This window comes from Nipponia nippon, unplaced genomic scaffold, assembly GCF_047370975.1.
Source record: "Nipponia nippon isolate SJK-2023a ecotype South Korea unplaced genomic scaffold, ASM4737097v1 scaffold_11, whole genome shotgun sequence".
NCBI lineage: Eukaryota > Metazoa > Chordata > Aves > Pelecaniformes > Threskiornithidae > Nipponia > Nipponia nippon.
The window spans coordinates 20,737,115-20,750,026 of NW_028262302.1; the positions used below are offsets into that span (position 1 = coordinate 20,737,115).

Here is a 12,912-nt window from a genome sequence, read left to right on the forward strand (position 1 = left end):
ATTAGGTTTTGCATAGTTGATACCAAGTTACCTATAAATCAATTCAGTTATAACCAACAGGTACTTATTAACAGGAACTGGGGTGATGAAGTGTTTTGGGGGTTGAGTTTTTTTATCAGCTACAGCATGTTCTTAGGTAACTTCTGAAGAATTAAACCAGAAGCAGCAGGAGGCCAAGGGCTGACTTATTCCTGCCAACAGCAGCAAAATCACTGCTCGAAGATGGCTTGGTTCATTTAGCTCAAGATCCCAGACTAGACCAAAGGATGCTTTTATGTAAGTACAAGAGTTCCCTGTCGAGCCCCAGAGAGAGGTTATTTCCTGCTCTATAAGGTTTTCTTACACATTTTGTCCTCTGTACCTCTCTACTTAGTAACAGCCTTACATTCCTGGTCTCTCATGACAGCAGTGTTCCATTTGACTGAGAGCAGCATAAACGACTTGCTAACAGTTGTCATCTTCAAGGCTCTTTCCCGTTTTAAATTTGTACGTATCTATATATTGCTTATCTTGTGCCAGGTATTAAAACCTTCCTGAAGAACTTCCTGGGCCAAAGCTTAGAGCTGCCTCATAGAGCCACCACACTTTACATAGGGGCCCTATATTTTAGCCAAGGGAAAAAAAAAAATCTTATTAAAGCATTAAATATACTAGATATACTAACTTGCCAAATAAAAACCAGCACTAATCTCCTAACTGTAGCCTCTCCTTTTTGTTTATGATGACACAGAGGCCAGAGACAATAAGGATAATCTGCTTCACAGCACTTCATAGCAGTGTGTCCAGATGATGCACAGAAGGATTCTGACCAAAGATCCATCTTGTGTTTCTACTTCAGGAGGAAGTAAAAAATAGAAGGGAGAAGGGAACTTAAAAAGAACTTACCCCAAGGAGATTTTTAGGCACATAGCCTTCTTTATCATTGAGGCGGGCCCACCACCACTCTGTTTCATTGTCATCCTTGCGTCTTAGAACGGTAATGGCGTCACCCTCGTGGAATGACAACTCGTCGTTATTCTGGGCTTCATAATCCCACAGAGCGTACACCACTCCTTTATTCATCACTCCCAACTTCTCTTGCACTCCTATTAACAAATTAGAGAAGACACTAGATGGTAAAATATCCTATTTTTCCCCTCTGAGATTTTTTAGTATGGACACTGTGGCTCAAATATTCGTCTCTTATAAATATCATTAACAGTTTTTAGCACTTTCATGACGAAATGCTTTCAGAAATTTAACTGCATAAGACCAAATTTTACGGAATATTTTAAACCAATTTAGAGCATGAGATTTTTCTGATTTATTATATATGCAATAGAAACTTTACAATCTTTTATTCAAATGAGGATAAAAATAGTTTTACAAATGTTTGAGCAAAGCAGCTTTATAGAACTGCTGTTTTCTCACAGGCCTGCTTTCTACAACAGACTTTATACAGTAACACTTGAAGCTTTTGAAAGCCTGCACAATGTCAGGTATATAGAGCCTTAATGAAGCTTATATCCTCTGATGTAAATCAAAAATGTGTCTGCTCCATCAAGGTACTTTTCTTGCAAAATATATCTTAGTAACTAAATATATTCAGTAAGTTAATTATTCATAAAGTATACATGTTTCTTCATGTGATCTGCTAGAAATTTGTGCACCTGGAAGTTGGAGTATCTCTGTGAAGATACTTGACAACTCACTGTTACTGTCAAAACCTCCCCATGGAAGCATTTCCTTGAAATTAACCCAAATTAAACTTTAAAAATCTGTAACATTAGAAGGAGCCTGTGAAGTAACTCAAAGAACAGAAGGACTATGAGCTACAATCAAAAGACTGTGTTGTTTCTAGCATTTTCAGGTGACAGGCTGTTATTAGGAAGTTGGGGGCATAAGCAGATGTTTCATGCAGATCAGAGAGACAAAAAGGGATTAATTTTAGAAAAGCTAAAAAAGTTTGTGAAGTAGTGTCACAGCTTACCATACAAGAACTGGGAACACTGAATATAACCTTCTTCCATCTCTTCACACTTGTCTGCAGCGGTTTCTATATCACTTATAGTTGAAGCAAAAATAGCTGCCCCAGACTCAACCAGTAGTTTACAGAGATGAACACTATTGCAAGAAGCAGCACAATGCAAGGGTGTCCTGAAATAAAGCAAAAATGTAGACATAAAAAAATACACTTCCAGGATTCCTAACTATTTTACCTTGCAGTATAGAGGTTAGTCTGTCTATTTTTAAAGGAATTTGTTCTTTATGATTATAGTATATGTATGTATTGTCCAAAACCCGTCAAGCAACTGGAGTGGATCCCAGGATTTACCAGTAAATTTACCCAGTAGATTTACCCAGGATACTCCAGTAAAGCCAAACATTATAAAATAGATCTTAGCAAAACTGTTGATTTTCATAGCTTACAAAGCTGCTGGGTATAAAAGGGTATTTTCCAATATGAGGAAATTTGAAAGGTAAAATAAGGTGAGGGCAAAACAGATCAGCACAGCAGGGTTTCACATCCCCTCCAAACGCTTCAGAAGTGCTACATCTACCTCGAAGGCTAGAGTCTTCAAGAACACCAAAATCTGTGGTGGGTTATATGAAGATGAAACTTAAAAACAAATTAACTTTTGCCAGTTATTTACAGTTTAGTTATTTCAGCATGTGAACAAGAAATGCAACTATGCCACTTAGTAAACCCAGAATGTAGTATACTTTATGATTTAAGTGTGCTTGCACATGAGTTGAACACAGTGTAACCTTGCACTTGAGTTTGTCACCACCTAGATATGAGAAAGTCCTTGTTTGCTGGGGGTAAAGGGGAAGGAAATCGCTCTCAAAACAGGTCTCGACTAAATTCTGAATGTGCATCAAAATGGTGTTTCTGCCAGATACGAAGTTAGAAATATTGACGCTTACCACCCATCACTATCTGCTGCATTTACATTTACACCAAAATCAAGCAGGAACTTCACAATGTGATGATGACCAGCACACACTGCATTATGCAAAGGTGTAATTCCTTCATCATTTGGTTTACTGGGATCATCAACCTATTGAAAACATAAAATAGTTCAGCACTTTTTTTTCACCCCCCTAAATATTTGAAGACGTTGGCATTGTTTAGAAGCTCACCTCGTATATGATTCGTTGTACAAGATCAAATTCTCCCTCTAAAGAAGCATCTAGGAGGAGGGCCAACGGATTGAACTTCACTCTCAAACCATGGCCTGTTCTTTCTGAGTTAGGTTTCTTCAAGTTAGTACGTTTTGTCTGAGTAGAGATGAAGGTTGGAAGGCATCATTTCACGTTGCATATTACAAATGATTCAGTTACTTTTTAACTAGATCAAGAATCCCATCCTCCTTAAATGGTAGCAAATGCTTCTGTTATAAAGTCTCTAAATAAAAGGCTTGATACCTTACTACGTCTTATTCAGTTAAAAAATGAAAAAGCATGCCAATATAATCTAGAGGCTTCTAATTAAAGGTAGAGAGTACAAGGAACGAAGCACTTTTAAGCCAATGGTTTTTGAGCACTGCAATCTTAATTGTATCTAATCATAGAATCATTAAGGTTGGAAAAGACCCTTAAGATCATCGAGTCCAACTGTTAACCCAGCACTGCCAAGTCCACCACTAAACCATGTCCTCGAGCACCACGTCTACCTGTCTTGTAAATACCTCTAGGGATGGAGACTCAACCACTTCCCTGGGCAGCCTGTTCCACTGCCTGACTGCCCTTTCGGTGAAGAAGTTTTTCCTAATATCCAACCTAAACCTCCCCTGGCGCAGCTTGAGGCCGTTTCCTCTCGTCCTATCACTCGTTACTAGGGAGAAGAGACCGACCCCCACCTCGCTACAACCTCCTTTCAGGTAGTTGTAGAGAGCAATAAGGTCTCCCCTCAGCCTCCTCTTCTCCAGACTAAACCACCCCAGTTCCCTCAGCCTCTCCTCATAAGACTTGTGCTCCAAACCCTTCACCAACTTCATTGCCCTTCTTTGGACACGCTCCAGCTGAATGTGTTTCTGGTGGATTGTCTGAGACACTGTTGAAACTTTTGCTTAGACTAGAAAGCATGACACAATTAAGCCTGAGTATCAGTATCTACTCAGAGGAATCTTTGCCTTGAATTAGCAAAAGTATCTGCTGTAGGTCAGTACTGACAAGTTAGAGTTTTGCTGCGGGAAAGAAAAGTACAGAACATGAAGCTATATTATGTGACATTCTAGCTGGTGTTATCAGAAGAAGCATTCTCAAGATGTGAAAGACATTTAAATGTGTTTTGAGAATATTCTAAATCATTCACATGTGTCCTTGTCACTTGCCAGGAAAAAAAAAAAATCTATTATTAATTACAGCTTTTATAGAATGCCTTTATGCTCCTGTTTATACGGCTATTTCAGTTTGGAAAATAAACCTCTCCCAGTATGAATAATATCTGTTGCTAGCATATTCCATTCTCTCAGAAGTATCCTGGCCCACTTGTGCTCATGGAAAATGCCTACAAGGCCCTGTGCAGACTGTAGTCAAATTGTAAGAGGAATGCAAGGTCCCTACGTGAATGAAAAAGTGGAGATATTCTTTGAAACCAATGTTAAAGTGAGTCATATCAACAACTAAGAATAAAATTCTGGTTTCTCCCTATTTTCAATTCTCCATATGCTGTAGATTTTGGTAATGACAAGTATTTAAAAGATTTTGGTGCAGCTGGAGGAGGGACTTTGAAAGCAATTCAAATTATGCGACAAGCCCATTAGAAAAAAGTTTCTGCTGAAACAAGTCAGCTGTGTTGCTGTTAGTGTTGTCAGCCCTGGTCTCACATTTTTCTGCTGACAGGGGAAAAGGAGTGCACTTCTCCCACAACAGTTATTTCAGCTTGTTTGCAAATTAAAAAGCTTCCCACTGCCATAGCTTACCCTTAGTTTCATACAAATAAGTTATCTTTGTAGGCCCAGCAAAATGGAAAAAAATACTTTTAATGGAATCTCAGATCTCAGAATTAGTTCTACAACAAGAGTATATACCCCAAAAGTTCTACAGCCTAAAGTACATACACAACCTCCTGTTGCCGCTGTGCATATTTTTCTTATTAAACAGCTATATTAGTAAAGAAACTCATCCATTAGAATCCTTCTTGGAGCCCCCCTGGTTTTGTTTTCTTTTCTTTTAGTATCGTGAAACTTGAAGTGCAGACATACTGTTTAGCATAAGCTTACCATCTTCCAGTTATGTTTAAACACACAACTAATTCTATAGTTCACAAAACTGTCTTTTTGTTTTGTTACTTACTGGAGGAAGGGGAGGAGGAAGAGCAGGTGGCAAAGGAGCTTCATCTTCTACTGGAGAACTGACCTCCGGTGTGGGACTGGATGACTGTTCAGTAGAAGGAACTATAGCAGGATTGTTGTTGTTATCTTCAGTTGTCTCAGACGTTTGATTTGTGGTTTCAGTGCTTATCAGTTCCTCAGTAGCAGGAGAAGGTAATTCATTATCATTGGCATCTGACGAAGGGGGTGGCTCATCAGGAAGAGGAACTGTAGGTTGCACGGAAATAGGTTCTTCAATATTGCCATTGGTACTAGTGTTACCATTATCAACATCAGCTAAGATGCCTATGAAGTCCTGTGGATTGCTTGGCTGGTAAAAAGGAGCACTTTCTATTCCTCCAGCAAGAGTATTAAAGCGCTGATACAATAATTTTTGTATATTTGGTCCACTTGGGCCTTCTGGTTCAGTGATAGAACTACGCTTCTTTAATGGCCTAGGAGCATTGGCCAATTTTCTTCTCAGAGCTTCAAGGTCAGCATCACTTTGATATCGTAGGGGTGAATGCACAATAGGTGTGAGCTTAGTAGGACTGAGAGGACGAGGAATGTTTTCCACATTGCTGTTTTCACTGGGTGGCGGAGCATTTTCCAGCTCTTGATCTTTTTCAGAGACCTCCGTCTGAGGCTGAGATTGTGGCTGTGAGGGAGTCTGGGCAGGCGAAGAACCATGAAGGAACGGCAAGGGTGAGGGAGAAGTCGAACCAGATTGTAATACGGGCTTTCCATAAACTGAGGAAAAGACAGAGGGAAAACAGTGAAGAACTGTTCTCAAATTACACAATAAAATATTTGCCTAATAAACTGCATATGTCTCTGTTGCTACTTGTTTGATGCTAATACAGAAAGAAAAAAAATCAAATTAATTACATTGGAACCTATCAAAACAGAAATAAATACTCACCTGTTGGTGATTGTGATGCTTACAATTATAAGCTACAAGTAACCCCTGGAATGTTTTTCATCTTTCATGAGGAAACAGTAAGAGGAGAAAAACTCCCCTCTCCAGATACTGTTTTTTCAACTTATTTCTGAAAGTATTGGTAGAATATCCAGACTGTATTGTTCTAATTGCATCTTGTTTTAAATAAAAGGTAATTGAATGTATACTTATTTATCACCCCAAAAATATATAGGATCATTTTTGTGCCATGCTGCATACATGAAAATCTCTTTCCCCTTCTCACAGGTTTAGACAAGTTTTTCAAACTGATACGGAAAGTAAACTAAGCCCAACAAGTAGATCTTAACAGTCTATTTCAAAGGAGAAAAATAAAGCAAAATATGTTCTACCTGCTTTTACTGACTTATTTAAGGTATTGTATACAGCTTGTTGATAATTCTTTGGTGGTGTTGCTTGCTGAAGATACATGGAGTAGATGGAACTGGAGTTCACTGTCTGTGGCCCTTTTCTGGGAGACTGAGGCCTTGATCCTTTATCAGCTAGAAAAGGTCTGATTGCCACAGTTAAAGGGAGTTCTGGCCTGCCATCTCCTCCTGGGAACAAGGGGGGGCCGGAAGGTTGATATGTAGGGCTGGGAGGTACAGAAATTCTCTGCTGAATCTGTTGTGAAGAACTGGGCTGATGTACATTGCTTGGTGGCGGAAGTGGAATGGGTCTTTGCCGATTTGTTATACTGGTGCCAGGTCTGGGCAGGCTGCCATCCTTCCTTCTTTCTAGAGAATTCGTAGAACCTGTTCCTAAGGGAACTGGACTTGGATAGGTCCCATAGTTTTGAGGCAACTGCTTGCTTACACCAGGAATTGTTGGTGGCACCTTCCCCAGGTCAAGACCCTATGTAAGAATAATTAAAAAAAGTATATACCATTTAATTAAATAAAATACTTGTGAGCAAGAATATTCCTCATTCAACAAAACATACTAATAACCTTGTGTGACAGCAAAGGAATCAATATAAACAATTGGTGTTCCTTAATCACTAGGTATGATTCTACTTGAATTTACCACAAGACCTCATCATACGTCAGACAGAGGCCACTGTTTAAAGGCATCTTCAGGTATCATGTTAATATGAATCCAAAACTATTTGCATACTTTCAAAGCCTGAATAACTTGTTCTAGGTTCTGGATCTCAGTATCTAGTTGACAATGTACTTGATAATATATAGTGTGATAACAGAGTTTACCAAAACTATTTAAAGACAAGGTCCTTATTCTTTAAAGATTACAGTTAAAGAATTCGTAAAGTACTAGAACAACAGTGCAGACAGACAACACCAGTGGACTCACTCAAGGATGGATTTAATGACTTCTTTTGTGAGATTTGTTTGTGAGAAAAAGAATGCACTGAAAAAGTGATAATCTACACCAAGGAAAAATAGTAACGAAGATTTGAATTAGAAAAAGAGGAAGGTGGGGGAGATGATTAGGGAGGAGCAAAGGGAGAGAAAAGGGGAGACCAGATACGCGAAAGAACAGGAAGGAATATGAACTAATGAAGTAGAAAAATATATATATATAACTTGTAATGTGATAAGAACAGAAAGGAACAGGAGGAATACAAAGGTAATTTTCTTTCTGACTTTTTAAGTAATCATCAGCAGGGAACCTGAATGCGTATGTAACTGAGGTGAGCTCAGCTACGGAAGCCAAAGGTTCATAATTTCAGCAAAGCAGATCTATAAATATATCACAGATGAAACCCACCAGCTTATCAGTACTTCCTAATACTGAAGTTGGCAAAGGCTGGCTGGATATAGTTCCTTGTTTTAAAGCAGTATCCATGCTTGATTCTTTCCAGTCTGTGTTGGAGATCTGAGGGGGTTTTACCACAGGGGTTGAGCTCTGTTTAAGTATTGGCCAATTTCCATCATTAGCTTGAAAACAGACAAAAATACTATATTTAAGATAATCCACACCACCACTGTAAACAAGCAAAACAACACGTGAAATGGAATAGTTTAGATTACAACAGGATTAATTTGATTCCAGAAATGAGATAAGTCACTATTGTTTGATTCAGAAATCAATACTGAAAGCCCAATCACTGCATATAATATGCTGTTCATTACCCTTTGACATTCAAATTGTATTGAAAATTTCTATAGAAAAAAAGATGGTTAAAATTTTGGTTTGAGCGTTGCATATTCTACCATTAGAAGGCAAACAAGTTCAGAACAAGAATCCTTACAGAAACACTTCATCAACATACTTCTTTTGGTACTGTGCAGAGACACTGTCAAATTATGCTAAATGTTAAGTCTACGTCAGCTCTGAGTGGACTTACTCCAAATTTAAAACTATGGTTACTAGATTCATTCACTCATAACAGGAAGTACAAACTCATTTCAACCACGGGGTGGAACAAAAGCAGACATTCCTTTGCTGGAAGTGGCAGTTAACTTACCTTTTGTTTTTCCTCAACATACTCACCTGATTAGAATTGCCCCAGAGATTTAATTTTAAAGAAAGTCAGCTGACAACTTCAACTCACAGTATCAAGATACAAGTCATGGGCTTTTTATCTTCATCATATGCAAAAAATCATGCATAGCTGCACATAAACTGAGGCAACAAATCCTTAATGCAGTCTTAGATGCAGTGATATGTTACTTTAACAACTGCATGAGGCTATTTAGTTTCTGTTCTCTACGTAAGCAAGAAAGTTTAAGTAGCCTGATAATTAGATCTGTTTTATAATAACTAAATAGATCCCTGGTTAGATCCTAAGGCTTTGATTTGCCTTTAAAAAATTAAATTTCATGTTTCTCTTACTCTAAGGAGACCAGAGATCATTTTTCCTTCCCTATTGCCTGTAATTATCTTAGTGGAGCACTTAGCATCAGTGAAGATGACATGTAACATGTAACTAACTTTACTAGAGGATAACAACTGAGACGGAGGGAGGTTTGTGTGTGTGTAGATTCACTGGGATTTCTGGACTCCATAGTAAGACGTCAAATGAAAATCAGGTATTTAATGGCAAAGTTTCCCCATTTCATTTCAGTTTTTAAGCCCCTAGAAAAGAGAATCAGCAAGGCTATTTCTAGAATTCTTTGCCATCCTTGTCTAGTATAGCGGATAGGCTAAGAATAAGCTGCATAGGAACATTCTAATTACAGTGAATTTAACATCACCACTCTACTTTCTATCCTTAAGCCTTATCCTCTTTATTGAGTATCCCTTTTCTCCCCACTGCCCACCCCAGAAATGACAACCTGAAGATTTCTTGACAATTACCACCCCATGTTTTCACTGTATGAGTGCAAATTCACTCTATTAGCTCATTCATAAACCTTTTTATAGGCTTGCTAAAATCATACCGCTTTTAAGTGAGCAAAAAAAAAGTTACACCTCTGCATTTAAGCTACCATACTAATTATTTTTTAATTATATGTGCAGACCATTCCTTAATATTAACACACACTATATTGTATTAAACTTCCAAATTCGGATCAACTGTGTTTGAATCCTGAGAGATAATTACTTTGGATCAAGAGTGTTTTTGTGGTTGGTCATTTAAATAGAGTTAACACTTGCATATTTTTACACTAAGAATATAGTATATAGTCCAGAAATAACTTTTCAGAATTGCAAACTGCCAGGAAGTGGTGAGGCCCAGGCTTTAGTACTGGCAATGTTCAAGAACTGGACATGTTGGGTTTTTTGTTTGTTTTTGTTTTTAATCATCTGGTTATCAAGAGCAAGACCAAAAAAGATGACCGTCTAAACACTTTGACCGTAAATAATGGCAAATTTTCCAAGTATGCACTGAATTAACATTTTCTGTACAAAATACACAGGATATTCCATAACTCCAGTAAGGTTATGGTTCAGTAAAACTTTTGTTTTGAAGATCAGTAAAAGGTGTTATAACTGATTCACTCTAAACATGAAAGCATCTTTAGCCATAAGTTTAGCTATTAAGAAAGCACTTACAGAAACAACAGCAAAAATCCCAAAGAATTTCATTATCTTACCTGCAAATACAAGCCCACACTCTTCTATCAGAAAGATAGTTATACAAAAACTTTCTGTAATCCTTTGAATTCCAAATATTAGCGTGTTCATCCCCAAATCCTGAGGTAACAGACTGGAAGTAAATTCAGACTCTTTCCCCTCTCTCCAACTTCTCTGTTTCATTCTACTTAGATAAACATCAGAATGTAACTGTTCCTACCTTCATGTCCTGCATATCACAATCTGGCAGACTTGCCAACTACCATGCATTTTTTATGAGTGCACCTCTCGCGTACCAAGCTGAATCTCATGCACTTAACTAAGCAACTGTTGCAATCCGCAACTGCGGTGCACGGTGCCAGAGGCTGCGCGATAGGTGCTAAAAGGAGGCAACCAAAACAGCGTCTGCCTTCTACTGTCTTTGGTTAGACTGAACAGGTCCCAGACACTCTTGCCCATCTGGTGGCAATGCCCTTCTGACAAGCCCTCACTAGCTCCTGCTCTCAGCCACCCCACAGCCATTTCAGCCAACTGGCTTCATTTTCTCCTCCAGATGTACCCTGTCGTCTGCTGCTTGGAAGACCTAGCACCCAGTGTGTTTCAACTCCCACCAGTCCATTTTGTATTTACATAAATAAGACAGCGACATGCAGACACAAAAGGTTTTGTGCATTTTCTCTGATTTTACCGAAAAATTTTTGTAGGTCTGGATCCAGGATACTTACTATAGCAACTGAAGTGCAAACCAAGTATAATATTTTTGTCCAATGGAAGTCAGCAAGATTCTTGCTATTGACTTGGACAGAGTGAGCTTTTATCCCAACTCTGGGGCCAGTGCAACATGTAAACTCAAAGTTTCCCCCAAAGTAACTCGAGCTAAACCTGTATTTAATACATCTATGTAATCTGAGATATACTAAAACATGCTTTGGTGATTACCATGGATTTTCCAGAAATTAGAATTAGAAAATGTCAAGGTTTTTCAGCGAAGAAAACTCATGCCTTGTACACTACACCAGTACTCCGGGGATGAATTTGCTGCAAATCTGTTTCCTTCAAAGATGAAAAGCAACTTCTCAACAATTTACATTTCAACAGCATCTTCTGCATGCCAGACCACAACACAAGTTCTAAAGATGCTGTTTAATATGCATCTGTATGCAAGAGCTCAGATGACCATATTAAAAACTGAGTTCTTAGCTAGCCAGAGATCTTCTACGGACTCACAGTGCTGGGTGTCAAAGACAGTAGGTGCCAGGCGGATGACATTGTGAACAGCAGACTGAAGAGAAGTGGGAGGTGACAGAATAGGATCCACTATTATGTCTAAATCAGAAACCTTCCAGGTGTCTGGAGATTTTTTCACACACCCACAGTCTGTCTCTACCGGACACACCAAGGCAGATCCAGTTACACAGAAAAAGAAAGAAAAAAAGTGGTGGGAAAATTATAACAATGACAATGGAGAAATTAGAACAGAAACACTCAGATAATGAGAAATAAAAGCATGACAGTTGGAAAAAAATTCTCAATTTCTTTTCTTCCTGGAAGCATATAAGCTTCTCCTTACATAATCTATCTTATAGGACTTTATTCAAGTACATTCAGAATAATAAACACAAAGTCAGTACTAAGGTAGAGTAATTACTTTTATAAAATCAAAAAGTTATCATTCAGAGATCTTGTAACCTCCTAAGGTAGTCCTAGCAGTGGGTATGTATATCTTCCGAGGTAGATATTTACAAAATAGTAAATATTATTTTTGGTTGGTGAACTTAAAAGTTATGAGATGTCCTTTCCCATATGTGGAAGAGGAATCCACATGTCTGAAAACAAAACTGTTGCAAAACTGTCACTTCACCCCAAAATTAAGTAATTCCATGTTCTTAAGACTTTTCCGTAAACCCACAGTGATGGGGTCTGTACAGCCTTTGAATTAAACTAAAGGTATTGTTAAACCACTAATACCAATGGAAAAGACTAGGGTTTTTTAAGTTCTGTTTGGATAGTTTGACTTCCTGACCTTGGGGTTTCTGGGGGGGCATTTCTGTCATTCTTTCCTACAGAGATGTTCAGACTGTATTCCCTCCATCTCTTCCTCCCCATTTGGAAGCATGCTGCAAGCTTTGCTGGAGTATTCAGTTTTAAGTACTGGAATGTATGTGAATATTGCAGAAGCTTTGCTCTAGTGGTCATTGCTTATCTCATTTTTAGATCTCTCCTAGAAGACCAGGTAAACTAAGTCCTGTGGTTAGACCCATGGGATCGTGCATTTTATTTGTATTATGCGTGTTTTCCTAGCTATTTCTTAAGAATTCTGACTTTGCTAAGATGTGAGCAGAGAGGTGAGCTTTGCCAGAATGAGAACTTAAGGCACAAATGTCAAGACCTTCAGTCTCCAATGTACGTTAAAAATAATAATTCTATTTTATAATGTAGATGGTATTAATTATGGGAGACATGGGAGCCAATTTTGGACATCAAGTTCTGGGGAATACTCAGGAGGGACAGCTCCTTCACTAATGAAGGCAGAAACAAGTATACAGCATCAATGCTAAGGTTATTCCATTTCAGAAATGCTTCAAGCACCACAAATTCTCATATCTCAGTTGCAGCAAATAACCTCCCATAGTTTTATTCTGTTTTCCTATTTAGTCTCCTTCTGAGAAGTAATAT

General features: G+C 38.3%; 1 protein-coding gene and 1 long non-coding RNA gene across 8 annotated transcripts in view; one reads left to right on the forward strand and one right to left on the reverse strand.

Moving 5' to 3' along the window:
* PPP1R13B (protein phosphatase 1 regulatory subunit 13B) overlaps nucleotides 1–12,912 on the reverse strand; it is a 74,664-nt gene that overhangs the window by 1,533 nt on the left and 60,219 nt on the right. For 5 of the 7 annotated variants that reach the window (XM_087747850.1, XM_087747854.1, XM_087747849.1 and 2 more), the window contains 8 exons: nucleotides 11,464–11,619; nucleotides 7,984–8,153; nucleotides 6,609–7,110; nucleotides 5,281–6,047; nucleotides 3,124–3,261; nucleotides 2,908–3,041; nucleotides 1,970–2,136; nucleotides 886–1,085 (listed from right to left, as the gene is read on the reverse strand). In XM_087747850.1, coding sequence (XP_087603976.1) covers nucleotides 886–1,085; nucleotides 1,970–2,136; nucleotides 2,908–3,041; nucleotides 3,124–3,261; nucleotides 5,281–6,047; nucleotides 6,609–7,110; nucleotides 7,984–8,153; nucleotides 11,464–11,619 — 2,234 coding nt within the window. The remainder of the gene's footprint in view (nucleotides 1–885; nucleotides 1,086–1,969; nucleotides 2,137–2,907; nucleotides 3,042–3,123; nucleotides 3,262–5,280; nucleotides 6,048–6,608; nucleotides 7,111–7,983; nucleotides 8,154–11,463; nucleotides 11,620–12,912) is intronic. The other 2 variants (XM_087747852.1, XM_087747851.1) reach the window with 1 other exon arrangement.
* LOC148056862 (uncharacterized) lies at nucleotides 14–6,124 on the forward strand. Its single transcript, XR_015702353.1, has 2 exons — nucleotides 14–276; nucleotides 5,928–6,124. It is a non-coding gene; the product is annotated as an uncharacterized LOC148056862 (long non-coding RNA).